Source organism: Cuculus canorus, chromosome Z (assembly GCF_017976375.1).
Source record: "Cuculus canorus isolate bCucCan1 chromosome Z, bCucCan1.pri, whole genome shotgun sequence".
NCBI lineage: Eukaryota > Metazoa > Chordata > Aves > Cuculiformes > Cuculidae > Cuculus > Cuculus canorus.
Window position 1 is genome coordinate 67,413,491 of NC_071441.1, and position 26,376 is coordinate 67,439,866.

Sequence of the window (26,376 nt, forward strand, 5' to 3'; positions counted from 1 at the left end):
GCGTCCGTTGCTCTCCAGTGGTGGGACGGGGTCTGCCCACCACAGGCGGATGGCCTCCTCCCTGGAGCTCATGGCAGGCAGTGCTCCACAGTCCTGGCATCTGCCCGTTGTGGCTCCCTCAGGCTCGGTTACCTTCTTGCCCTCCCTCGCGCAGTCTCATCCTCCATTGCTCACCTCCATGCTCCATCCTTCTCTACCACCTTTGGCTCCCTCCCAGGCCATTTATCCCATGCCAGGCCAGGCTTTGGCACCTGTGTGTTAGCCGTGTATCCCTGCAGCCCTGGTGGGGTGCTGGCACTCACCCTGGCACCCCAGCACCCTAAGTGTGCTGCAGCCCATGCCTCTGTGAGGGGCCCATAAAGAAAACGTGCCAGGATGGTGCAGGGTGTTTAGGAAAACAGTCCTTGGCACTTGCTGGACATCCCGAGAAAATAAAAACATCCGGGCGGGCAGCCGTGCAGCGAGTGCGAGAGGCCAGCTCTCCATAAATCCCCTGGAGCAGGTGCTTTGCAGTCGGCACAAGGAAATGAGCACATTATTTAGCTCGGCTTAAACCCTGAAATGTTTCCTATGAGTCAGAAATAACCCTCAGAGATCATTCCTGGGCCACGCAGGAGCTGCACCAGCCAAAAGAGTGCCATGTGCCTGTGGGGCCTGGGGACCTGCCAGGGAGGTCAGTGGTCCAGGCACCCCACAATGGAAGGGACTTTGCCATGGCAATGCCATGCCACCAGCACTGACCCTGGCACGTAACTGCTCGGAGACGTGCTGCGGAGCTCCTGGGGTCTCCCAGGTCTGTCCTGGGCACTGTGCTCCAGTTGTACAAAGGGACAAGGAGGGCTCCAAGAGATACTGGAGCTTTCTGGGTCCTGGATGGATCCAACAGGTCTTTTCTGGCCTCTCTCTGGGATCAGAAAGACAGATCCCATGCTCCAGCTGTAGGTTTCCTCTGCATTGCTGTTGCATCACAGGATGTTGGTTGTCACCCACTAGAGCACCCTGGGGTGCTACCCTTCTTTAGGGACACCCTACAGGATAAGCCATGGATGGCTAGTGGATTCATGGTGGAAGAGAGCACTTGGGCACAGGGCTGGTCCCTCTCATAGCTCACTTGGGGGTCCCGAAGCAGATGGGGGGGAAGGCAACGCAGCAGGGCAGCAGGTGCCCCAAGCTTGGCACGGGCAGCGCCTGCTTGAAGGTGGTCGCAGATGAGATGTCTTGTCCTGCTGCCCTGCAAGGACACTTGTAGGGTTCCACTGTGGGTTTGGGACATGGAGGGGTGTGGGTGCTGGGGACTCTCCCCACAGACACACGGGGACAACTCCTGCCCTGAACCAAGAAGATGACGTAGCTGCATTTTTCCCTTTAAAATATTTGCCTCTGCTCCATCTTTTCTGCTATTGGCACACAGATCCCAAACCTAGACAAGGAGACCTTCAGGAGCACAGGAAGCCTGTACCTGCAAAGGTCATTTTTGAATGGCATCTGCATGCCTCTGCCGTTCCCTATGTGTTTTGCGCCCACCTGGTCAAAGCCACTTCAGCCTTCTGGAGATGATCCTATCCCATTCGGGAAGGGGTGTCTCCTCCAGCACTGCGAATGGCCCTGGCTCCTACTTGGATGGAAAAGGGGACACTGAGTGGTGCCTTTCGGATTCCTGCCCTCTTCCCATGCCCCACCTTTGCCACCCCATTTACTGCCCCCAGCCTCCAGCGGGGGGGAGCCTGCTATCCATCCATGCTAGACCTCCACGTGACCCAGTGCCATACATGCCCTGTCGCAGCAGTGACTGCACAACTTCTTCACCTGGCCCCTGTGGAGCCAACCATCCTGCAAGCAGCCACCTGTGGTGCCTGCAGTGCTCTTTGCTGCCACCTCCCAAGGCTGACAGGTTTCTGGCCATGGTCTTGGTGCGAAGGTGAAGGCACTTGGCAGGGCTCTGCAGCCCGTTACCTCGTGTTGCTGTGCTCCAGGAGGTGGAAAAACATTTTTTAGCAATTAAACGATCACCAGTACGGGAGACCTGGAGCTTGGTTTTGCTTGCTGGGAACATGGAAAACAAGGTGGGAACGTCTTGGGCGGGAGCTTCCCAAGGCAGGCAGGTGTGGCTGTACCTTTGGTGCTCACCATGCTGTGGTACAGTGCAAGGATGACAATGGAGTACCATGGGCCACCACAGTTCACTATAGAGCATCATGCAACTCCAAGGACTGCCATGGACCACCACAGACCACCATCGAACACCAGAGACCACGAGGGACTATCACAGGTTGTCATGGACCATTATGGACTATCATGGACCACCACATACCACCACAGCCCATTGTACATTACCATGGAACTCTGTGGACTTCCATGGACCACTGCAGTCCAGTGTTGACCGTCATGGACTTCCATGGACTGCCGTGGACCACGACATCCCACCACGGACCACAACAGACCATCATGAAATGTCATGGATCACCACAGACTGGTATGGACTAGCACAGACCACCACTGACTGTCATGGACCACCCTGGATGACCATAGATTATCATGGACCATCACAGTCCACCCTGGCTCACTGTAGAGCACAAAAGTTCACTACAGAACATTGTAGACCTCTGTGGACTGTCATGGGCCACAACAGACCACCATAGGCTGTCATGGACCGCCACAACTCACCCTCATGGAACTCCATGGACTGCCACAGATCATCAGAGATGACTATGGACTTCCGTGGACCACAACAGACTGCTGTAGACTGCCATGAACCACCACGGACCACCAGGACCAGGATACTTGTCACAGCCCCATTGCAAGAAAACTTGTCAGCTCCAAGATGTGGGATGCCAAGCGCAGAAAGACTAAAACTCAGTGTGAGATCAGGGAACGGGGAAGGTGAGATCAAGTTACAGAAACCGTAAAGCATGATGAACCCCAGGCCCGCACACCCCAGGGAGCAGGCTGAAGGTACAACAAACGTACCAAGCCCCAGGAGACACCATACACACCTCAATTCCTCTCCCCACACCTACACTCGTGGCAGGATGCCCTGGTCCCACAAAGAATGCAGAGCCAGGGCAGCTGCCCCTCATGCTCTGCGCTGCCGGAGTGTCCAAGGGCAGCAGGCAGAGATGGTGGGTTACATCTGGCATGCAGGGGTTGCAGGGGTGGACAGTGGACAGTGGACAGTGGACAGGCAGCAGTGACCAGGCCCCCTCTGCTGGCACACAGGTGCAAACACGGGGTGCCCCAGCACCATGGCCCCTGACCTGAGGCACCTCATGCACCCCATCCCACCTCTGGCAAGACCATCTCCCCCCAAGGTGGGCACCCCACACATCCCACCCCACTTCTAGCAAGTGCTCGCCTAGGCTTCCCCCATGCTCCCTCCAATCCACTCTGCTTATTTCCCCTACATTTCTCTTTCGATTTGCAGGCTCGTCACCACTGCTGGTTGCACCCTGCCCGCGGCACGTCCTGCCAGAGCATCACCAGCTCCCAGACAAGTGACTCCTGCCTGTTCCCTGTCTGCTGCAAGCAGGGAAAGGACAGAGTTTAGAGAAGGCTTTTCTCATCCAGCCCCTCTGCCCCTTGCTGCACCCTGGTCTGTGCCGCTGAGTGAGCCCAGCCCAAGGCTCAGAGACGCTGTCGCGGCTCAGGACACAAGCCCTGAGGCTGGGCTGCCTGGTGTGGGGACACATGGGGGCACAGAACCAGGCACCATCCGTACCCTACGAACGTCCCTCAGCATGGGTGATTTCAGAAGGCTGTGTTCCACAGTGGGACCATCACCATGCTCAGCCTCACGCTCCATGGGGAAGATCTTCCAATCCTTCCCAGCATCTTCTTTCTGCCCTGTATTCGCTGCTCGTTGGATTTCGCTCTCCTGTGGCAGTGTCAGCCTTCGGCTCAGGCACTGCTGCCGACTCCATGCCGTGACCAGACCAGCGTATTTATAGCCGGCAACCCAATCCCCCTGGATCGGGTGAGCTGAGCCCCATGCCCTGCATTGGGAAGGACGTGTCACTCATGGGGGGGGCAACTGCAGAGGCACCGGCAGGGACAGCACGAGGGGCCGTGATTGCTGGAGGGACCCGTGCCAGGGCACCCAGGGGTGCCATGCCCGCAGCTCTGCTCTGGTGGCCTGTCTCAAATCCCAGGAGGGGAGGGGGACACTCTACCTGCCACTCAGCACAGCATCTCCCATGCATCCGATCCCCAAGAGACCTCGCAGGGACAGTGGTACCAGCAAGATGTGTGGGGTCCCTAGCTTTGAGCCATAGGGCAGGGGCTGGCATCACCCACACCTCCCCACACTCCCACACTTGCATGATGGAAGCAGGCAGCAGGCTGGGAATGCGAGGAATGCACCGCAGGCATGCTGCCCCCACCGAGCCCCCCCCTGCCCCGCGGAGCCCCCCCACCCCCCCGGCAAACACAGGGTAGCTCTGTGTTCCCCCAGCCTCTGACCCCGCCTCGGGACCTTTCCCAAATCTCCATGGTATCCATGTGTCCTGCAGGGAAAGGCAGCGTCCGCTGCTGGGGGTACGTCCTGCGTGTCAAGAACATCTGGATCCCCGTGTCAGGAACATCTGGACCCTCAAGGCATCCCACTTCTCAGGGCCTTACTCCAAATGTCTTTCTGCATGCCAAATCCCCAGAGACCAACCTCCCCGCGGTGGGGATATAAACATCCAGGACACCCAGATCCCGGGCTCACACTCCCGGTCCCCAACTGTCCCTCTACACCGGAGTCCGAGATCTCCCTAAAATCCCTAGTGAGGACACCAGCACCTGGGATGTCCCTTCTCCTGTTAGCTGGTTGCATCCCTCAGCCATGCATCTCCTCGACCCTCATGCACAGTGAGGACTTCCCTCCCCAGGATGACACCCCTCTCCAGGACACCCCTGTCCCAAGGACCCATCACCCCTCTGCACCTCATTTCTTGGGTCTTTCCCCAAAGCCTGCTGGAGACCCCCAGGACAGGGTGCCCCCTCCTCAGTCTCCAGCCATGGGGAACCCCTAGAACCTGAAGTCCCTTCCCAAGCCCTTCTCATTGGAACCCTATGAACCGAAGTAGCAGTTCCACAATCTCCTACCCACTGGGGACACCTCAAGCATGGATGCCTCCTCCCCAACACAACCCCCCTTCCAGGACCCTTATAACCCAGACACTCCCTCCTCAATTCCCAGCCAGTGGAGCCTTCTAGAATCTAGAACCCCCCTCCCAGTCCCTCCTCACTGGACCCTCTCAGAACCCAGGTACTGCTTGCTCGATACCCTACCCACTAGAGATACCCCGAGCCCAACCCAGCCCCATTCCTTGTCTCCCTAGAACCTAGACACCCCCTCCTCAATCCCAGCAAACCAGGGACTGCCAGACATGCACACCTCCCTCCCTAACCCTCTACTGGGGACACCCATAAGGTGACTACATCTCCCATGCCCTGCACTTAGCCTCCTCCAGACCTGGATTCCCCCTCCCCAGCCCAACACCTCTCCTGGAACCCCTAGAACACAGACACCCCCTCCTCAATCTCAGACAGCTAGAGGCCGCCCTCTTTGGGGACACCCAGAAGGTGACTAACTCCCCTCCCACCCCATAATGGGCCTCCTCCAGACTCAGTCCACCCCTCCCCAGCCCCATCCCACTAAAATCATAGAATCGTTTGGTTGGAAAAGACTTTTCAGATCATTAAGTCAAACTGTACCTGTTGACCACTAAACCATATCTCTGAGCACCTTGTCTACATGTTTTTTGAACACTTCCAGGGATGGAGACTCCACTACTTCCCTGAGCAGTTGTTCCAATGCTTGACAGACCTTTCAGTAAAGAAACATTTCCCAATATCCAATCTAAGCCTCTCCCGGTGCAACTTCATAGAATCATAGAATGGTTTCAGTTGGAAGTGACCTTAAAGATCATCCAGTTCCAATGGCCCTGACATGGGCAAGGACACTTCCCACCAGACAAGGCTGCTCAAAGTCCCAGTCTAAACTTCCCCTAGTGCTACTTGAAGCAATTTCCTCTCCTTCTATCACTTGTTACTTGGGAGAAGAGATCAACACCCATCTCTCTACAACCACCTTTCAGGTAGTTGTAGACAGTGATAAGGTTTCCCCTCAGCCTCCTCTTCTCCAGGATAAACAACCCCAGTTCCCTCAGCTGCCCCTTAAAACCCCAGGGCTCCTGACACTTCACCAGCTTTGTTGCCCTTCTCTGGATGCTCCAGCCCCTCAATGTTCTTCTTGTAGTGAGGGACCCAAACCTGAACACAGGATTCGAGGTGTGGCCTTACCAGCACTGAGTACAGGGGGAAGGATGACTTACAGAATCACAGAATCATAGAATCACTAGGTTGGAAAAGACCTTCAAGATCACCAAGCCCAACGATACCTGTTCACTACTAAATCATATTCCTAAGCACCTAATCTACCCTCCTTTTAAATACCTCCAGGGATGGGGACTCAATCACCTCCCTGGGCAGCAGTTTCAGTGCCCAATAACCCTTTTGGTGAAGAAATTTTTCCTGATGTCCAATCTGAACATCCCCTGGCACAGCTTGAGCCATTTCCTCTGGTCCCATTGCCTGTCCCTTGGGAGAAGAGACCAACACCCACCTCATCCACTCTCCTTTCAGGGAGCTGTAAAGAGAAATAACGTCTTTCTTAGCCTCCTTGTCTGCAGCTAAACAGTCCCGGTTCCCTCAGCCGCTTCTCATAATCCCCATGCCTCTGAACCTTCACCAGCTCCATCGCCTTCCCCTGGACACACTCTGATGTCTTTCTTGTAGTGAGGAGCCCAAAACTGAACACAGCATTTGAGGTGTAGCTTCACCAGTGCTGAGTATAGGGGAAGGATGCCTTCCTCTGGATGCAGCCCCGCAGAGAAGGACTTGCGGGGGCTGATTGATGAGAAGCTCAACAGAAGCCAGCAGTGTGCCCAGAAGTCCAATCGCATCCTGGGCTCCATCAAGAGAAGTGTGGCCAGCAGATCAAGGGAGGTGATTCCGCCTCTCTACTCTGCTCTCACGAGACATCTCCAAGAGTATTGTGTCCAGTTCTGAAATCCCCCAACATAAGAAGGATATGGAATTGTTGGGATGGGTCCAGAGGAGGTCTATGAAGATGATCTGAAGGCTGAAGCACCTCTGCTGTGAGGACAGGCTGAGAGAGTCATTCAGCATTGAGAAGAGAAGGCTTCAAGGAGAACTTAGAGCAGCTTCCAGTACCTGAAGGGGCTAAAGGAAAGCAGAGGAGGTACTGTTTACAAGGGCATAGAGTGATAGGATGAAGGCAAATGGTTTTGAGTTGGAAGGGGGAAGAATTAGATTAGACATCAGGAAGAAATTCCTCATGATGAGGGTGGGGAGGCACAGGCACAGAATGTCAAAGGAAGCTGTGGATGCCCCATCCCTGGAAGGGTTAAAGGCCAGGTTGGATGGGGCTGTGAGCAGTCTGGTCTGCTGGGAGGTGTCCTTTACTGGTGGCTTTACAGTCCCTTCTAACCCAAACCATTCTGTGATTCCGTGATCTTTAGGGTCCCTTCCAACCCAAAACATTCCGTGATTCCATGATCTTTACAGTCCCTTCTAATTCAAACCATTCTGCCATTCCATAATCTTTAGGGTCCTTTCTAACCCAACCCATTCTGCGATTCCATGATATTTCACGTTTCCTTCCAACCCAAACCATTCTGTGATTCCACAATCTTTAGGGTCCCTTCCAACTCCAACAACTCTGCGATTCCATGATCTTTATGGTCCCTTCCAACCCAACCCGTTCCGTGATTCCACGATCTTTACAGTCTTTTCTAATTCAAACCATTCAGCAATTCCATAATCTGTAGGGTCCTTTCTAACCCAAACCTTTCTGTGATTCCACAATCTTTATGGTCCCTTCCAACCCAAACCAATTAGTGATTCCATGATTTTTACGGTCCCTTCTAATACAATGCATCCTGCCCTTCCATGATCCTTACGGTCCCTTCTAACCCAAACCATTCCACGATTCCACGATCTCTACAGTCCCTTCCAACCCAAACCATTCTGTGATTCCACGATCATTACGGTCCCTTCTAACCCAAACCATTCGCTGTTTCCATGATCCTTAGAATCCCTTCCAACCCAATCCATTCCATGATCTTTAGAGTCCCTTCCAACCCAACCCATTCTGCGATCTCACGATCTTTAGGGTCCCTTCTAACCCAACACATTCCGTGACCCCATGGTCTCTACAGCCCCCTCTTAACCCCACGCATCCCCCCGACCTCTCCTCTCCCTCCCACCCCGCGCTGCCCCCGCCGCCCCCGCCGCCGCCCGTTCCGCCCGGCAGGGGGCGCTGCGGGTCCCGGGGCGGCGCCGCGGGGCGGGGGAGGCGCCGGGGCGGGCGGGGGCGCAGGAGCCGCGGGCGGCGGCCGGGGCGGAGGAGCCAGCGCGGCCCCATGGCTCGGCGGCTGCCGGTGCTGCTGCCGCTGCTGCTGCCGGCGCTGCTGGTGGCGGCGGGCGGCGGACGGCGGGCGGCGACCCCCGACGGGGCGGACGCCAATCTGACGGTGGCGGTGGTACTGCCCGAGCGCAACCTGAGCTACGCGTGGGCTTGGCCGCGGGTGGGTCCCGCGCTCAGCCTGGCTTTGGAAGCCCTGGAGCGCGGGGAGCCGCCGCTGCTGCCGCGACCCTTCTCGGTGCGCGTCGAGTTCATGAGCTCGGAGCTGGAGGGCGCCTGCTCCGAGTACGTGGCACCGCTCAACGCCGTGGACCTCAAGCTTTACCACGACCCAGACGTCCTTTTCGGGCCGGGGTGCGTCTACCCCGCCGCTTCGGTGGGGCGGTTCGCCTCGCACTGGCGGCTGCCGCTCATCACCGGCGGCGCGGTGGCGGCGGGCTTCAGCCGCAAGCGGGAGCATTACAGCACCACGGTGCGAACGGGACCCTCGGCACCAAAACTGGGAGCCTTCGTCTCCCACCTGCACGCCCACTTCAACTGGAGCACCCGCGCCGTCCTCCTCTACGTCGACCGAAAAACCGACGACCGACCCTACTACTTCACCGTCGAAGGCGTCTACCAGGAGCTGCAGGACGGCAGCAACCTCACCGTGCGCCACCACATCTACTCGCCCGACGAGGGCGGCCCCGACACCGCCGTGCACTTCATCAAGTCCAACGGGCGCGGTGCGTGGGGCGGCGAGGGGAGGGGGGGTAGAAACTGTGGGGAGGGGGTAGGGAGTGTGGGGAAGGGGGTAGAAAGCGTGGGGAGGGGATAGAAAGCCTGGGGATGGGGGTAGAAAGCCTGAGGATGGGGTAGAAAGCCTGGGGATGGGGGTAGAAAGCCTGGGGATGGGGGTAGAAAGCCTGGGGTTGGGGGTAGAAAGCCTGGGGATGGGGATAGAAGGCGTGTGGATGGGGTAGAAAGCCTGGGAAGGGGGTAGAAAGCCTGGGGAGGGGGTAGAAAGCCTGGGGAGGGGGTGACAGGCATAGGGACGGGGGGTTGGAAGCGTGAGAAGCGGGGCTTAGGAGTGGGGAGGGGGGTAGAAAATGTGGGGAAGGGAGTAGAGATGGAGAGGCGGAGGGTGGAGGGTGTGGGAAGGGGAGTAGGCAGCGTGGGGAGGGGGTAGAAAGCCTGGGGAAGCAGGGGTAGAAACTGGGGAGGGGGGCAAGCCGTGGGGAGAGGGTAGAAACTGTAGGGAGGGGGTAGAGAGCGTGAGGAGGGGGTAAAGAGCATGGGGAGGTAGAGGGCAGGCGTGGGGAGGGGGGTACAAGGCGTGAGAAAGGGGACTTAGGAGTGTGTGGGGGGGTAGAGAGTGCGGGGAGGGGGTAGAAAGCCTGGGGACGAGGGGAGCAGGCATGGGGAGGGGTGTAGAAACTATGGGGAGGGGGTTAGAAACTTTGGGGAGGGTGGCCAAGCCGTGGGGAGGGGAGTAGAGAGCATGGGGAGAGGGGTAGAGAGCGGGGGGGGCGGGGGGCAGAGAAGGGGGGGTAGAAAGCATGGGGAGGGGGTGGCAGGCATAGGGAGGGGGTTGGTAGGTGTGAGGAGGGGTGTAGAGAGTGTGGGGAGGGGGGTAGAAAGCATGGAGAGGGAGGTAGAAAGCGTGGGGAGGGGGTAGAATGCCTGGGGAGGCCGGGGGTAAGGGGGGTAGAAGGCGTGAGAAGGAGGGCTTAGGAGTGGGGAGGGGGGCAGAAAGCCTGGAAAGGGGGTAGAAAGCCTGGGAGGGGGTGGCAGGCGCAGGGAAGGGGGTAGGGAGTGTATGGAGGGGAGTAGAGGGCATGGGGAGAGGCTTGAAGAGAGAGGAAAGGGGGGTAGAAAGCATGGGGAGGGGGTTGGCAGGCGTGAGGAGGGGGTGGCAGGCATGGAGAATGGGGGGTAGAAAGTGTGGGGAGGGGTCCTAGGAGTGGAGACGGGGTATACGGTGTCGAGGGGGGATAGAAAGCATGGTGGTGGGTAGCTTGGGAGTGGGGAGGGGTTAGAAAGCGGGGGGGGGGGTGGCCTCAGACGTGGGGAGGAGGGGGGACAGGCATGGGGAGGGAGGTAGAAAGCATGGGGACAGGGCTAGGTAGCGTGGGGATGAGGGCCAAGACATGAGGAGGGGGTGGCAGGCCTGGAGGGAGGGGACAGGCATGGGGAGGGGGTAGGAAGCTTGAGGGGGGGGGTGGCAGGCGTGGAGAGGGGTCTTAGGAGTGGGGAGGGGGGTAGAAAGTGGGGAGGGGGCTTAGGTGTGGGGAAGACGCACAGGCTTGGGGGAGGGAGAGAAAAGAGTGAGGAGGGGGGCTTAGGTGTGGGGAGGGGGTAGAAAGCGTGGGGCAGGGGGGCAGGCGTGGTGAGTGGATGGTGGGTGTGGGGAAGGGGTTTGGATGTGGGGAGGGGAGGGAGAACATGAGGAGGGGGGAGTCAGGCATGGGGAGGGGGCTTAGACGGCTTGGGGAGGGGAGAGAAGGGGAAGGCATGAGGAGAGAGGGAGGCTTGGGGAGAGGGTTTGTGTGGGGAGGGGGAGTGGGAAGAGGAGGGGGGTGGAAGACAGGGGAGAGGCACGAGGAGGGGAGTGAGAGTGTGGGGAGGGGGAGACGGGGACATAGAGAGGGAGGGGAAGGTGTGGGGGGACCCCACGCGGGGCAGGGTTGAGTGCCTGGGATGAGGGGAAGCAGAGGGGGCTCCCCGCGGGGGAACCATGCAGGGCTTGAGGAAACAACCTTCTCCACGGGGTGCAGCCAGGGGTTGAGGATGCAGAGGGGTGCGTGTGGGCACAGAGAGGGGACAGGGGAGCAGTGGGACCCATGTGGGGCACAGAGAGGGGACAGGGGAGCAGTGGGGCCCGTGTGGGGCACAGAGAGGGGACAGGGGAGCAGTGGGACCCATGTGGGGCACAGAGAGGGGACAGGGGAGCAGTGGGACCCATGTGGGGCACAGAGAGGGGACAGGGGAGCAGTGGGGCCCGTGTGGGGCACAGAGAGGGGACAGGAGCGGTGAAACCTGTGTGGGGCACAGAGAGGGGGCAGGGGAGCAGTGGGACCCGTGTGGGGCACAGAGAGGGGGCAGGGGAGCAGTGGGACCCGTGTGGGGCACAGAGAGGGGACAGGGGAGCAGTGGGACCCGTGTGGGGCACAGAGAGGGGACAGGGGAGCAGTGGGACCCGTGTGGGGCACAGAGAGGGGACAGGGGAGCAGTGGGACCCGTGTGGGGCACAGAGAGGGGACAGGGGAGCGGTGGGACCCATGTGGGGCACAGAGAGGGAACAGGAGCGGTGAAACCTGTGTGGGGCACAGTGAAGGTCCAAGGAGGCAGTGGGCACATATATGGTGCAGCAAGGGGTTGGGGGTGCAGTGGGACCTGTCTGGGGCACAGCAAGGGGATGGGGAAGCAGTGGGACCTGCATGGGATACAGAAACATAGTGGGTGCCAGAAACATAGTGGGACTTCTGTGGGGCACAGCAAGGAGCCACAAACACAGTGACATCTTTGTGGAGAACAGTGAGGGCTTGAAGGTTTGAGGATACCATGGTGACACCTTTGTGGAGAATAGTAAGGGTGTGAGTACACCATGGGACTTGTGTTGGGTGCAGAGAGGGGTCAAGGATGCAGTGGGACCTGTGTGGGGCACGCATTGGGACTCACATGGTGCATCTGAAGGGATGGGCAAAGCAGGTTGTGTGTAGTGCTCGGTGAGAGGTGAGCACATCTCGTTGCAGTGGGGCTTGGGGAGCAGTGAGACCTACACGGGGGGGTGGATGCACAGGGGACAAGGCAGCACGTGGGACCTCCAGGCCACCTCAGTGCCACTGGTGGGGGGTCCAAGGCAGGGTTGGGGGCCGTGAGGTCTCCTTCTTTGTCTCCCTGCCCAGTCACTCTATGCTGGGGAAGAGCTGGGCTGGACCCTCACCTTGGTGGACCAGGTGATGTGAGGGACGCTGGGGCCACCCTACCCTCTGGCGTCAGCAGGATCAGGGCGCTGCCAGGGGCAAGCGGGACCCAGCCACCTCCTTGGAGGCTGCAGGTGACAGTGTGGACGTGGGTGTTCTGTAGTTAAGTGACCAGAGCAGCCTGGTGCCAGTGTGCCAAGATGGTTGTACCATGCTGGGGCAGAGCCCCCCGACCCGGCATGTGGGTTACTTGAGTTGTGCCCGTCCCTGCTGTGCCCCAGGGACAGGGCTGGGAATGGCCCCACCCTGCTGATGGAAGGGTAAATCAATATGGTGCCTTGTGAGCATCCCAGGAGAGCAGCTATATTGGGAGCAGGAGGAAATGGAGGGGCTTACGAAGGCAGCTGGAGAGCAAGGGCAGCCTGATTCTCTTTCATTATTGATGAGCGGGATGTATCGATCCCGGAGCCAGCCACTCTGTGGTGCTTCTTAATGGATCCTGAGATGCTGTGTCATTAAGAAGGACATCGAGCCCAGAGAAGTGGAGCCAGATGGGCCAGCAGGAAACATGGCCGAGGCTGAGGGACCAGGCTGGTGACGTGTGGCTGGTGTGCTTTGGGGTGGTGGACTGCGTTGCCAGGGACTCAAGCTGGTGGGGCTGGGTCCATGGGGCTGGGAATACCATGGTGGGCTGCAGGAGCAGCTTGTGGCTGCCCTTCTCGTTTGCCTGGCCAAGGGGCTGGGATGGAGGCTCCCTGGTGGGCCATCACCAGCCATGGGATGTGAAGCTTCGTGTGGGACAGAAGCAAAGGACCATGCAGGGGAAAAAGCTAAAACTACCAATTCCCATCAATGTTTCCAGCTTAGTGCTGTAAATCACCCTGATGGGAATCGATCCTTCCTGATGCAGGCAGGGCGTCGTGGCTGCTGGGGGTTGAGGAAGGAGACCAGGTGTGGGCAAAGACCTGGGGCATCACCGAGCCAGCCAAGATGCAGGGGAGACTGGTCTCCTCTGGCCACAGCCCAGAGATGGGGGCAGAGTGTGGGGCTGAATGCTTGGCCCTACAGGGTGGGTTCTCAGGACTCTGATGCTGATGTTAGGTGCTTTCCTAATCTGGGAATGTGGGGCAGGGAGTGGGCGCAGTAAGGCTGTCCCATGAGTGCCCACCCTGTGTGGCATGGCATGGAGAGAGAAGCAGGAACTTTGGCTGTGGCCACGTCCATGTCCATGCAATGCAATGGCCCCACATGAAATCCCTCTTGGTCTCACCTTCCTTCTCCCAGGTCGGGGCAGGAGGTTGTTAAAACTTTCCCGGGGGAAGTTGGTTCCCTGTCCTACTGCGTGCCCTCAAAGCTGCCAGTGCCCGATGTTCGCAGCACTAAAGAGTGGGTAAGGGGGCGCGTTGCCTTGTATGGCTGCCTTGTGCTTCCCACTGCCCCTCTCACCGGTGCCTAGGCGACGTGCAGGGGCCCACGTCTCTCCTGCCACTTGTAAAAGCACTGATATAATTAGAGCTGTGGTTGAGGGAATTACCAGAGCATCTGCCTGCAAAGCCCAGGTCCCCTGCCTGGGGAGGTGGCTGGGTGCTGCTGCCGGAAGGGGAGTGCATTTGATCCTCACCCTTGCAATCCCCCTGGGCGTGGGACGACTGCTTGGCCAAGCGAGGACCTCTGTGCCACAGTGCTTTGTGCTGGTGGGGCTGCTCAAAACTGGATTTGCTGCCCCAAACTGGGATTTGCCCTCATTTCAGGGTTATCTTCCAACATGCAGCAGTCAGACATTACACTGCCACCCTGTCCCCAGATGTGTGGACTGTGCCTCCTGCATCGTGGGCACCCCCTAAATGTCAGTGGGCTGCTTGCACACCAGCCTTGCAGGACACCATTCCTCTTGTCGTCGATGATGCTAAAGCTGCCTTTGAGCATTTGCCGACCCCCCGGGGGTGTGTAAGCAGGCAGGGGTGCTGCTGGCTAGGCAGGAGGCTGCCAGCTGGAGGCAGCTGCCAGCATCATGGAGAGCCCTGAGTGCTGACCCTTTCCGTTTGCCTGGCTCATGCAAGCTGACTCTGGGGAGTCGTCCAGGCGCCATCAATCCCCTTGCTTGGTGGCCTTTGACCAGGCAGGCTTTTGCTGACGCCGTTGTGGAGGCCGGCTGCATGGGGTGTCCCACCATCTGCCACCAGCTGTTGTGGCTCCCCAGCCCATGCAGTGGCGCAGGCTGCCTTTTCTTGGGGCCTATGATGAGATTCAGAGGGTCCCACACTGCATCCCCATGGGGACACCCTCAGGCTCCATGCCAGGGAGATGCTGAGCTTCTCATTGTGGCCAAGAAATTTGAATCCGGCACATTTCTGGGTGCACGAATAGTGAGGTAGGAAAGTGGAAAGTGTTTATTTGAAGTATTGCAGCACTCGGAGGGAAACCATTTCTGACCATGAAATGGGCTTTTGCTCATGCAGGGCCCAAGCTGCTGTAATTTCTGTCTCTCCTGAGCCCAGAAGCAGCTGTCCACATTGTTATGGGTTTCTGATGCCCAGGATGGCTGTGCTGTGTTTCTTCTCCCACCTGTGGTCTCTCTTTCTGCTCCTGCAAATGACCCATTGCCACCCCAAATGTCTGTGTGTCCAAGTGCCTGCTGGCAGTAGGGACCCCATCCCAGGGCACGGGGACCCCATCCCAGGGCACAGGGACTTCCTTACTATCCCCAGCCCTCCCTGCACTCCGGATCGGGCTGGGGCACCGGGCCCCATGCAGAAGATCTGTGCGCTGGGGCCAGTGCCCGATCATGACATTCCTTCACCGCCACCGCCTCCTCCGTTGCTCAATCCTGGGTTCCCAGCCAGGCTGGCTGGAGCAGGGGCCCTGGTTTTCCGGGGGGAGGGAGGAGGCAATGGCAGGATGCTAAGCAAAGACGAGGAGGGCCCCTGCTTGGGGGGGTTTCGGACACTCTTGGGCGCCTGTCCGCACAGCCGGTGGTGCCCTGTGCCAGCCCCATGGTGTCCCCATGCAGTATCCATGTGGGCATCCCGTCGGGGCTGGCTGAGGCCCCGGCAGCAGGTAGGGGCACATGGGGTGGCTGTTCGGGGCCCAGGCACCCCCTTGCTGCATGGGTCACACCAGTGAGATGCTCTGTTTCCAATTAGTGTCGGCAGCCGCTGAAGGTGCTGGAATCCGGGAACCTGCACATTCCTGCCGCATGGCCGGCCAGCCACGAACCCAAACATGGGTTTGTCCTGTTCCCCAGCCTGGATTCCCCAGGGGCCTCCAGCACACAGCCCTGACGCCTCTCCTGCCTCCTCTAGTCCGCTGGCTGGGGCTGGCAGGGAGCAGCCAGGGAGCTGATGCCAGAGGAGGCATCCTCTGAGTAGCTTTTGCTGGAGCAGGGTGTGTTGGTCTGTGTGTGGAGTGTCTGCCCCACATTTTGGAGCAAAAGTTCCCCTGTTCTCCTTTTCCCCTTCAGCCCAAGGCAGCTAATGGGGCAGGAAAGGGTCAGGGCCAGCGACAGCGGTGGAGCTGAGTGTGCTCTGCTGCCATGGGACATGTGGCATGCGAAGGTGGAGAGCTAAGCCCTGCCCCATCTGCCTATTCCATGCTCTCATCCACCACCGAACATGCCATTGGGGCTCCTGTGCACCGTCACCCCAAGAGAAAGCATCCTACCCTTCTCCTGAGTGGGATGATGGTTTTGGCATTGTCCCTCTGATGCCCCTGTCTCCCCGCAGTGGTGTATCTCTGTGGGCCGCCAGAGATGCTGCAGCAGATCATGCAACTGGCTCAGCGGGAGAACCTTACCAATGGTGACTACGTATTCTTCTACCTGGATGTCTTTGGGGAGAGCCTGCGGGGTGACTCTGGCCGCGATGCCTTCAAGCCCTGGCAGCAGAGTCCGGGCCAGGACTCAGGGCTGCGTGAGGCTTTCCAGGTGAGCTGCACCTGCCTGTCTGGGGATGGGGATCTCCACAGCCTGGCTCTGTTGTGTAAACCAGGGTGCTGTGCTCGGTTCCAGATGGTGCTGGTGATCACCTACTACGAGCCCCAAAACCCTGAGTATCAGCAGTTCCAAACCCAGCTCATCTTGCGAGCTAAGCAGAAATTTGGGGTGCAGCTCAACTACTCCCTGGTGAGTGAGTCTCCCTGTGGCATGGGGCGGTGGCACCTCACCAAGGTTCCAAAGGTGGGACAGGGCCACAGGCAATGCCAGAGGAGCCATTCCTGGTGGAACAGCCACAGGCACTGCCATGCCTGTGGCGTGTGTGTTGGCCCTGGTTTGGGTCTGTGGAGCCATGGGTGGGTGCATGGCCCTGTGTTGGGGTCCTGAGGTCAGGGTCCCCTGGTGCATATGGCCATGGGGGTGCTGAGGTTCCTCTTGGCAGATGAACCTAGTGGCGGGGTGTTTCTATGATGGGATGCTGCTCTACGCCACGGTGCTGAACGAGACCCTCTGGGAGGGCGGCTCCAAGAAAAACGCCACCCACATCATTGAGAAGATGCGGGACCGCAAGTTCCAGGGTAATGTTGGGACAGGAGCGGCTGGCCTGCATGTGCCACAGGGGTGGTGGGACCCAGTCCCTGTCCCACTCGGGTCTCTCTTCTCACACAGGGGTCACAGGGCTGGTGAGCATGGACAGCAACAATGACCGGGACACTGACTTCAACCTGTGGGCCATGGGTGACCTTGAGAGCGGGCAGTATGAGGTGGGAGCCAGCACCAGGATCCTACCAGCAGCTGGGACTGGGGGACAGGATGCTGGGGAGTCCTCAGCTTGCTCTGTTGTAGGTGGTGGGACACTATTCGGGTGTGGAGAAGCAGATCCATTGGCTGGGACGACCCATCCCCTGGGTGAAAGGAGCACCTCCTTTGGACAACCCACCCTGTGTCTTTGACGTGGAAGACCCCTCCTGTGATAAAAGTGGGTAGACTGAGTTCCCACATCCCTCAGTGCCCAGCACCCTTCCCTGTGGGTGCATGACAGCCTGGCCATGCTGACATCTCTTCCTGCCTGCAGCCCCACTCTCCATGCTGGCCATCGTGGCTTTGGGCACTGGCCTCACCTTCGTCATGTTTGGCATCTCCAGCTTCCTCATCTTCAGGTCAGTCAGGGCTGGGGGAGCCTCTGCCTGGGCACTGGGTACCCCTCAGCCTGGCTGGGGGCCAGGCAGGGCAGGGGTGTCTGGGGACCTGACCCCAGTGTGCACCCCAGGAAACTGATGCTGGAGAAGGAGCTTGCCAGCATGCTGTGGAGGATACGCTGGGATGAGCTGCAGTTTGGGAGCCCCGAGCGGTACCACAAGGCAGCTGGCAGCCGGCTCACCCTGTCCCTGGTGAGAGCTGCCAATCCTAGATTGCCACCCTCCTCCAGCTCTCCTGCCCCTCTGCTGCCCTCTGTCCCTGAATGACTGTCCTCCTTTGTTGATCCCTTTGTGGTCCTGCATCCCCTACAATACCACAGCCTGTTGCATCCATCGTCCACACAGTGTTCCCTCCCTACATAGCTCTCAATCCTCGAACCATACATCATCCATTCCTTGCATGACCTTCCATCCTCTGCAGACCCTCATTTGATCCATCTTCTACACAAGCCTGAATCCCTTACAGAGCTCCATACCTAATCAAGCCTGCACGTGGCCCTCCACCCCCTTCACAGACACCTTATCCATCCTCTACACCTCTTTACATCCCCTGCAGCACAGCATACCTTACCCTGTAGGCTTCACCCTCTCTAGGTAGCATGCAGAAATTGTCCTGACTCTTCAGAGCTCATCCTGCACCATCTCCTGCTCACCCATGGCTGTCCTTGCCCTGCTTCATTGGTGTCTGTCATGCTGTATGCTGGGGCCCCCATCCCTAATCCCCTCCTTCCCTGTAGCGCGGCTCCAGCTATGGCTCATTGATGACCACCCATGGCAAGTACCAGATCTTCGCCAACACCGGCCACTTCAAGGTCAGTGTGGCACTTGGGGAGCTAAGTCCTCTCTCAGAGATCCCCCCAGCCCTGCTAGGGTGCTCCCCGTTGGCTGCACCCCCACTCTATGGGATGCCAGCACCTTCCTACCCTTCCCAAATCTGACCAGCGAGCACTGACTCATTCCCCTTCCCTTGCACCCCAGGGCAATGTGGTGGCCATCAAGCACATCAACAAGAAACGCATTGAGCTGACGCGGCAGGTGCTGTTTGAGCTGAAACATGTGAGTTTGGGGTCTTTGCTGTGATGGACACCCTGCTTGGGAGTGCAGAGGGCACTTGTAGCAGAGGATGAGGCTGGTGAGAGCAGCAGTGCATGGACCTCTGACCTGAGTGCCACTTGGGTTCTGCTTCCACCCCCAGATGCGGGATATCCAGTTCAACCACCTGACTCGCTTCATTGGGGCATGCATTGACCCCCCCAACATCTGCATCGTCACAGAGTACTGCCCACGGGGCAGCCTGCAGGTAGGGGAGCTTGGAGGCACCGTGGGTGACATTTAGGGACTCCAGGGGACCTGGCTGGGCTGAGTGTTGAGCACAGGGCTGTAGATGCTGGTGGCCATCTGAGCCCCAGAAGACACTCAGCAAAACTGCCCATGCAGGTGTCAGAAGCCAGTGGAGGGGAGGGGGCGGGTGCAATGGAGTTCCCTGCAGCTGGGTGTGCGGCAAGGCTGGTGCTGTGCCACCATCCCCTGCGTGCTTGGTGGGGTCCACTCATTGTGCTGGCCCAGGATGTCCTGGAGAACGAGAGCATCAACCTGGACTGGATGTTCCGCTACTCCCTCATCAACGACATTGTCAAGGTACCCAAGCGAGGGGCAGGATGGGTTGGGGGGCCTGAGGGATGCCAGCTTCACTATATCCGATCTCTGCCCCAGGGAATGGCCTTCCTGCACAACAGCATCATCGGCCACCATGGCAGCCTCAAATCATCCAACTGCGTGGTGGACAGCCGCTTTGTGCTGAAGATCACTGACTACGGGCTGGCCAGCTTCCGCACTCCCTGTGATGGCGAGGACACGCACGCCCTCTATGCCAGTGAGTGCCTGCTCATGGGGCCTGGAGCGATGGGGTGGCCTTGCCTCACCACTCCATGGCTGTATCCCACCAGAGAAGCTGTGGACAGCCCCAGAGCTGCTGCAGAAGGGACGCCTGCCCACCCTGGGCATGCAGAAAGCTGATGTCTACAGCTTTGGCATCATCGTGCAAGAGGTTGCACTGCGCAATGGCCCTTTCTACATCGAGGGCATGGATCTGAGCCCCAAAGGTGAGAGTTGGGGGCAGGTATGGGGTGTCCCATCCCCACTGGGGAGGTCCAGTGTTCACCATTAGCCACTCCATGGCAGAGATTGTGCAGAAGGTGCGTAACAGCCAGAAGCCCTTCTTCCGCCCCTCCATCGACATCGGGGTGCACAGCGAGGAGCTGGCGGTGCTGATGGAGCGGTGCTGGGCACAGGAGCCAGCTGAGCGCCCTGACTTCAGCCAGATCAAGATCTTCATCCGTAGATTCAACAAGTGGGTGGCTGGCAAGTGGGGAAGGTGGTCCTAGGTAGGAGTGAGGACCACCTTGGGGGCAGTGGTTGGGGGGCACCTCTTTCTGTGTTGCCACTGTCTGCACCCCCTGCAGGGAGGGCAGCACCAGCATCCTGGACAATCTGCTGTCACGCATGGAGCAGTATGCCAACAACCTGGAGAAGCTGGTGGAGGAGCGGACGCAGGCCTACCTGGAGGAGAAGCGCAAGGCAGAAAACCTCCTCTACCAGATTCTGCCCCAGTGAGAGGGGGAGAGATGGGACCACGTGGGGCTGAGAGTTGGCGTGGGGGCAGTGTGCACCCACTGCTGTGCAAGCATGGGGACCCTTAGCTGGCTTTCCATGCAGGTGTAGGGCAAGGGGAGCAAGGGGAAGAGGGGCTTGTGGTGGGAGCTCAGCACCATCTCTTCTGTCCTCACCAGCTCCGTGGCTGAGCAGCTGAAACGTGGGGAAACGGTGCGGGCTGAGGCTTTTGACAGCGTCACCATCTACTTCAGCGACATTGTGGGCTTTACTGCCCTCTCGGCAGAGAGCACTCCCATGCAGGTGAGAACAGGGCTTGGAGGGCAGCCTCTCTGTGGGGCTGATAAGGGGGCTCATAAGCTGGCAGTGCCATTTCTGGGGCTGGGTCTACATGCCCACTCCTGGCCCCACACCCACTAGGTCGTGACGCTGCTGAACGATCTCTACACTTGCTTTGATGCCATCATCGACAACTTTGACGTGTACAAGGTGAGGGTGCGGTGAGCAAATGCAGCCCCCTGAAGTGAGGTGGGCAGTGAGGAGCCCAGGATGTACCTGCTCTCCCTGACCTCATAGGTGGAGACCATCGGGGATGCCTACATGGTGGTGTCAGGGCTGCCGGTGCGCAATGGCAAGTTGCATGCTCGTGAGATTGTCCGCATGGCCTTGGCACTGCTTGAGGCTGTCAAAACCTTCAAGATCCGGCACCGGCCCAATGACCAGCTTCACTTGCGCATCGGTATACACACCGGTGAGTCTCCGTACCGGCCAGCACGGTGGGTGCAGAATGCTTGCCCACCCACCCTGCCGCAGCCCCAGGCATCTCTGTGCCTGCAGGTCCCGTGTGTGCTGGAGTCGTGGGTCTGAAGATGCCACGGTACTGCCTTTTTGGGGACACAGTGAACACTGCATCCCGCATGGAGTCCAATGGCCAGGGTGAGCCATGGGGGCTGGCAGCTGGCACTTGTGCCATGGGTTGTGCCCTGTTTCTGGACCCAGCCATGTCTCTTTTGCCCCTCTGTGGCATCCAGCCCTGAAGATCCATGTCTCGTCCACCACCAAGGAAGTCCTGGATGAGTTTGGCTGCTTCGAGCTGGAGCTGCGTGGGGATGTGGAGATGAAGGTGAGGGTTTGGTGGCTGTGGCAGGGTGCCAGCCCTTCCTGCCACAGGGGCATGTGATGGGTGGGTGAGTCAGGGCTGGGATCCCTTTTCCCCTTGGGGCTGCAGACGGCACCCACAGAGCAGCACTGGGGGCAGGGAGGGTCTCACTGCTCCACTCTGACCTCCCAGGGCAAGGGGAAGATGCGGACGTACTGGCTGCTGGGTGAAAGGAAAGACCCCAAAGTCATCTGAGCCTGGCAGCAGTGGCGGAACCCCCAGCCTTGATGGGGCCACCATGCTTCCCAGTGCCTGGCCCCTGGGATGCACTGCCAAACCCCTGTCACCGCAGCCCCACCAACAGCACCGCAGCCCTCCTGCTTCAGCAGGGCTTGGGCACGGGGTGGGGGAGCAGTGGCCATGGTACCACCAGCACCCCCTCCACTGGCACCAGCAAAGCCCACCTCCCCCTGCAGCATCCACTGGAGCGGGGAAACTGGTCCCAATCCAGCCCGGGGGCTGGATCCTGCTCTGTATCCCCTCACCCTCTGGGGTTGCTCTCCCCCCTCCACTCTCTCCCCCATGGTTCAGCTGGCTCTGAGCCACTCCCGGGGCCTGGCTGCCCCGCAGGGTATTTTGCCATCCCTTTTAAGTACCTGGCCCCTGGCAGAAGTTGTGCCCATGTCACCCCGTTCTCGGGGCAGTGGGTGGAAACAGGGGATCCTGCCAGGATTGACCCCTTGGCCAGAACAGGCTTCAATGCCCTATCTCTCTCCCCCTCCTCAATCTCTTCCTCCCTGTATATAGCCCCATCGGGTCATGTAAATACGCCCCCAGGTGTAAATATAGGAGTCGCTGCGAACTATTTTGTTGAAATACAAACTTCCCCAAATTCCTCTGTCCCCTGTCTTCTGCTTCCCTCTGCTCTGGAGCTCCAAGTGGATTGGGGGCAGACCCCAACATTCTGGAGCATCCCAGAGCAGCATCGTGCTCTGCGGGTCTGGCTGTGGTGCGGGGTGGGGGTCCAGGCACGGGGAGCCGGTGCACAGCGGCTGCGGCAGTGGCTGGTGAGGGCTCAAGGCGGTGCTGGGACAGCAGGGCTGCCACGGCAGGGTTTGCTTTGGCGCAAGGGCTGCAGTGCGTTCCTCTGAGCTCATGCTCTGGCTGCACTGCCGCTGCCTCTTACTGGAACCCACCTGTGCTGGGGGACTGGGATGGGGGCCACGTATCACCCACTGTGGGTGCCAGGCGACTGCGTGTCCCAGGGGACAGGACTGTGCCAGAGGCTCTCTCTCCCTGATGAAGAAGGGGAGCTTGGGGGGCCATAGCATGTTTTGGGGCAGCAGTGGCTGACAGAGAGGCTGTGGGTTGTCATTGTGCCTGCACTGCATGGCACCATGGGGATTGGGACGCCGGCGACACTGTTTCCTCTCCAAATGTCCTGAGGGCAACCTTGAGGCAGGAAGGACACAGGACCACTGTGCCACCCTGCTTTTTATTGCTTGTGAGGCTGGAACTGCCTGCTCGTGGGGGCAGAGGGCAGGGACAGCCCCAGGTGCTCACTAATGGGAGTGGAAAAGGCTGCCTTCCTCCGAAAGGGACTTTTCCCGCTGCATATGCTGGTGACATCCTGGAAGAGAGGGAAGTGGAGAGGTGCCTGTCAGCAGCCTGTCCCCCAGGTGCTGGCAGGGCAGGGTGCCGGGGAGCTCACAGGCAGGCCGCGGGCTTGCTCCAGCCAGAAGCTGCAGGGCTGGTCGTTGTAGTAGTTGTGGCGCTGCACGTGGAAGCAATGTGACAGTCAGCAGGGAGAACAGAATGCCCGGGGAGGAGAACACAGGAGCTTTATGAGCTCCCTGGGGACTGCCACAAGCTGTAGGGGTCTGTCCCCTGCCTATACCTGGGTGGTGGGCTGTGGTGTGAGCTGTTGGTCCCTGGCGCAGTAGTCCCGGTGCGTGGTGGAGACTGACTCCATGCGCATCTGTAGGGGAGACATCTCCTCCAATACCTCCTTCCTGCTGGCAGAAAAGACCCTGCACCCCTCAGCTCCGGGTTTCTCCCCAACACAGGCAGGCACCCGCAGCAGCAGGGTCCCCTCCTCCAGGGCATGGCTCCAGGGGTGGGTGGCATGCAGAGGCATGGGCTTGCCTGCGTTTTTGATAGAGCCTAGACTCCAGCATGGACTCCCGCTGTCCTGCAGAGGGAAGGTGCCATCAGCTCCACAGACAAGAACTTCCTGCTGCCTTTTTGCGGGGCACATAGCTCAGCCTCACCTCGCCTCAGCTGCACATCCATTTGCGGTGGGCGGTAGGCATCCTTCATGGTGGTGCTGCTGGGGGACGAGGAGGGGAGCTCGTGCGTCAGCAGCCCATGGTGACCGTGCCGGTAGATGTAGCTCTCATTGCCCAGCTCCTGCCCTGGCACGTAGTCCAGATGGTTTGTAGCTCTCTGGGGATAGAGAGTGGGGCTGCAGGAAGGACATGAAAGCCCAGCCTACAGTGTCCCATGCCCTCTCCCAGCTTCCAGGCTTTTGGTAGTTCCATGGGGCTCTGGACATGGTTGGGAGATGGCGACAAGTCACCCTCTCCTGCTGAGCATCCACAAGTTGGGCTTTGCCCCATACGTAAGGCTGTGCCATGCAGACAGGTGCCTGACACAAGTCCTGGGGCAGCCCCAGAGGCACAAGCTGCAAAAAGGGAGGACAGTCTTTCTAGCCAGCTCCCTGGAAAAGCTGGAGCAGGGGCACCTGTGGCTTGGGCAAGACTGCTGGAGGTCAGCCAGCCTCATATGACCACCCTGGTCCCCTGGGTGGCCAGGCTGGGCAAGCACCCTTACGGCACTTGAACAAACCATGGTGTCTGCAGGCTTGCAGGTTTGGGCAACGACTGGTGTTCTTCAGAGGTCTGTATTGGGAATGGTGCTGTTCAGTATCTTTATTGGCGATGTGGACAGTGGGATTGAGTTGCACCCTTGGCAAGCTGGCTGATGGCACCAGACTGTGTTGCACGAGAAAGGATGCTGTCCAGAGGGACCTGGACGTGCTGGAGAAGTTTGCCTGTACAAACCTCATGAAGTTCAACAAGGCTAAGTGCAAGGTCCTAAGAACAAATACAGGCTCAGTGGAGAATGGATTGAGAGCAGCCATGCAGAGAAGGACTTGGGGATGTTGTTTGATGAAAAGCAAAACGTGACCCAGCAATGTGCACTTGCAGCCCAGAAAGCCAACTGCATCCTGAGCTGCATCAGAAAAAGTGTGACCAAGACGTCAAAGAAAGTGATTCTCCCCCTTTACTTCGATCTTGTGAGACTCCACCTGGAGTATTGTGTCCAGTTCTGGGAAGCCAAAATAAGAAGGACCAGTGGGTCCAGAGGAGGCCATGAAGATGATCAGAGGGCTGGAGCAGCAACCTGAGAGAGTTGTTCAGCTGTTCAGCCTGGAGAAGAGAAGGCTCTGGGAAGACCTTATGGTGGCCTTCCAGTACCTGAAGGGGGCTTGTAAGAAAACCTGAGAGGGACTTTTTACAGAGGTTTGGGGTGATAGGACAAAGGGTAATGACGGTAGGTTTAGACTAGATATAAGGAAGAAATTCTTCACTATGAGGGTGGTGAGGCACTGGTACAAGTTGTCCAGAGAAGTTGTGGCCAGGTTGGATGGATCTTTGATCAGCCTGTTCCAGTGGAAGGCATCCCGGCCCATGGCAGGGGATTGGAACAAGATGATCTTTAACCCATGCTATGTCCTCCCCTCCCCAGCGATGGGCTGCAACACTCGATCCTGCTGCCCCAGCAGTGAGCTCTCGGCTCTCCTACCAAAGCCTCGCTGTCACTTCCCACGTGCTTGCCCATGCCTTTTGTGCTATTGAATGTCATTGCTTTTCCATCCCACTGGGCTCAAGGTCATCCAGGGAGCTCCAGCTTGGCCAAGGGCAGCTATTTAAAGAGAGGGGGCTGTGGAGGAGCATGTGGGACACAGTGGCATTTCCCCTTATGGCCCCCCAGCCGGTGGTTACCTCCTCCTGCCAGTTGTGGATCAAGCATCTCCCCCGGCGCAGCGTCTGTCTGGGATTCTCCACTGGAGTTTGTGGGGAGGCAGGCACCGCTGGCACCGCAGTGGGGGGCACATCACTGGGGCAGGTGCCCGGAATTCCAGGGCAGGGTGACAGCTTGATTCCATATGGCTCCTTCCCAGCCTGAGCAAGTGGCAGGACAGCTGGTGTGGCTTTGGGTGGCAGCTCAGCCACGTCTGATGGCATCTTCTGGGTTGCCTTGTCAATGGCTGGTGATGGCTCTCTGTGGCACAAGAGTTTCTCCTTGGGCACCTCAGGCACGAGGACATTGTTGTGGACACTGCCACATCTTTCAGCCCCTCCCTTGCTCACTGTATCCCACGCCACACCAGTGTGGGCCAGGCTCTGAAGCTGGGGACACTGCTGGGCTGGGTGACAAGGGACTCCCGTCCCTTTGGGAAGGCAGTGGCAGCAGTGCCTCCCTCTGGGTCTGCACTCCCCGGGTTCTCCTGCTCCATAGCTCCCATCTCCTCCCCTTCCCCCCTCCAAAGCAACATCCCCGCAGTGTCCCCATCCCAGGCTGTGCCCCCAGTGCTCCGCACCTCCAAATACCCCTGTCTGGGCTCTGCCCCCTCGCAGCACCCCCTGTCTGGGCTCTGCAACCCTGCCAGTACCCCTTTCTGGGCTCTGCACTCTCGAGCACTCACTGCCTGGGCTCTGCACACCCCCAGCACCCCCTTTCTGGACTCTGCCCCCTCCCAGCACCGCCTGTCTGGGCTCTGCACCCCCCCAGCAACCCATGTCTGGGCTCTGCCCCCTTGCAACACCCCGTCTGAGCTCTGCACCTTACCCCATCTTCCAGTGCTCCCTCCCTCCCCGTCCCTCTAACGCTGCGCAGGCCCTGTCCCCAACCCACCCAGCCCCCTGCTCCCCAGATGTCACTCCGGGGGTCACCCCACGCTCCCACACCCCTTAATGCCCCCCACCCCAACCCTACGTGCCTCTCGGCCCCCGCAGCCGCTTCGCTCCCGCCTCTACGGCGTCTGCGCGGGAGGGGGGGTGGGAGGAAACCGCTCTGTCTCCATGGAGACGGTAAACACAGGCGGCTCCGCCCCACCCCGGCCGCAAGCTCATTGGCGGGGCCGGGGCGTGCACCCCTCCCATTGGCGAAGAGTAGGGCTGGGGGCGGGGCATCGG

At 59.2% G+C, this 26,376-nt stretch overlaps 2 protein-coding genes across 2 annotated transcripts; one reads left to right on the plus strand and one right to left on the minus strand.

The window, feature by feature from the left end:
• Positions 1 to 8,381: 8,381 nt before the first annotated feature.
• NPR2 (natriuretic peptide receptor 2) lies at positions 8,382 to 22,060 on the plus strand. Its single transcript, XM_054055180.1, has 22 exons — positions 8,382 to 9,156; positions 16,059 to 16,258; positions 16,343 to 16,456; positions 16,710 to 16,845; positions 16,937 to 17,031; positions 17,114 to 17,246; positions 17,343 to 17,427; positions 17,538 to 17,658; positions 18,204 to 18,278; positions 18,445 to 18,522; positions 18,662 to 18,766; positions 19,033 to 19,104; positions 19,180 to 19,339; positions 19,413 to 19,568; positions 19,648 to 19,816; positions 19,929 to 20,075; positions 20,256 to 20,379; positions 20,497 to 20,565; positions 20,653 to 20,827; positions 20,914 to 21,012; positions 21,108 to 21,199; positions 21,368 to 22,060. The coding sequence occupies exons 1-22, from the start codon at positions 8,430 to 8,432 to the stop codon at positions 21,428 to 21,430; spliced, it is 3,195 nt and encodes a 1,064-aa protein (XP_053911155.1). The 5' UTR covers positions 8,382 to 8,429; the 3' UTR covers positions 21,431 to 22,060.
• A 677-nt stretch (positions 22,061 to 22,737) lies between these two features.
• SPAG8 (sperm associated antigen 8) lies at positions 22,738 to 26,224 on the minus strand. The gene is made up of 6 exons (XM_054054823.1): positions 26,181 to 26,224; positions 25,183 to 25,462; positions 23,446 to 23,620; positions 23,250 to 23,366; positions 23,073 to 23,153; positions 22,738 to 22,949 (listed from the first exon to the last, which is right to left on the minus strand). The coding sequence occupies exons 2-6, from the start codon at positions 25,423 to 25,425 to the stop codon at positions 22,738 to 22,740; spliced, it is 828 nt and encodes a 275-aa protein (XP_053910798.1). The 5' UTR covers positions 25,426 to 25,462; positions 26,181 to 26,224.
• Between the last annotated feature and the right edge of the window lie 152 nt (positions 26,225 to 26,376).

Excerpts from the sequence above, each read along its gene's own strand:
- SPAG8 (XM_054054823.1), bottom strand. The coding sequence starts at position 25,425 with ATGCCATCAGACGTGGCTGAGCTGCCACCCAAAGCCACACCAGCTGTC. Across the intron at positions 23,154-23,249 it reads AGGGGACCCTGCTGCTGCGG|ATGCGCATGGAGTCAGTCTC; the intron begins GTGCCTGCCTGT and ends TCTCCCCTACAG. Across the intron at positions 22,950-23,072 it reads CACCACAGCCCACCACCCAG|CGCCACAACTACTACAACGA; the intron begins GTATAGGCAGGG and ends TTCCACGTGCAG.
- NPR2 (XM_054055180.1), top strand. The coding sequence starts at position 8,430 with ATGGCTCGGCGGCTGCCGGTGCTGCTGCCGCTGCTGCTGCCGGCGCTG. Across the intron at positions 17,032-17,113 it reads TTGAGAGCGGGCAGTATGAG|GTGGTGGGACACTATTCGGG; the intron begins GTGGGAGCCAGC and ends GCTCTGTTGTAG. Across the intron at positions 20,566-20,652 it reads ACAACTTTGACGTGTACAAG|GTGGAGACCATCGGGGATGC; the intron begins GTGAGGGTGCGG and ends CTGACCTCATAG.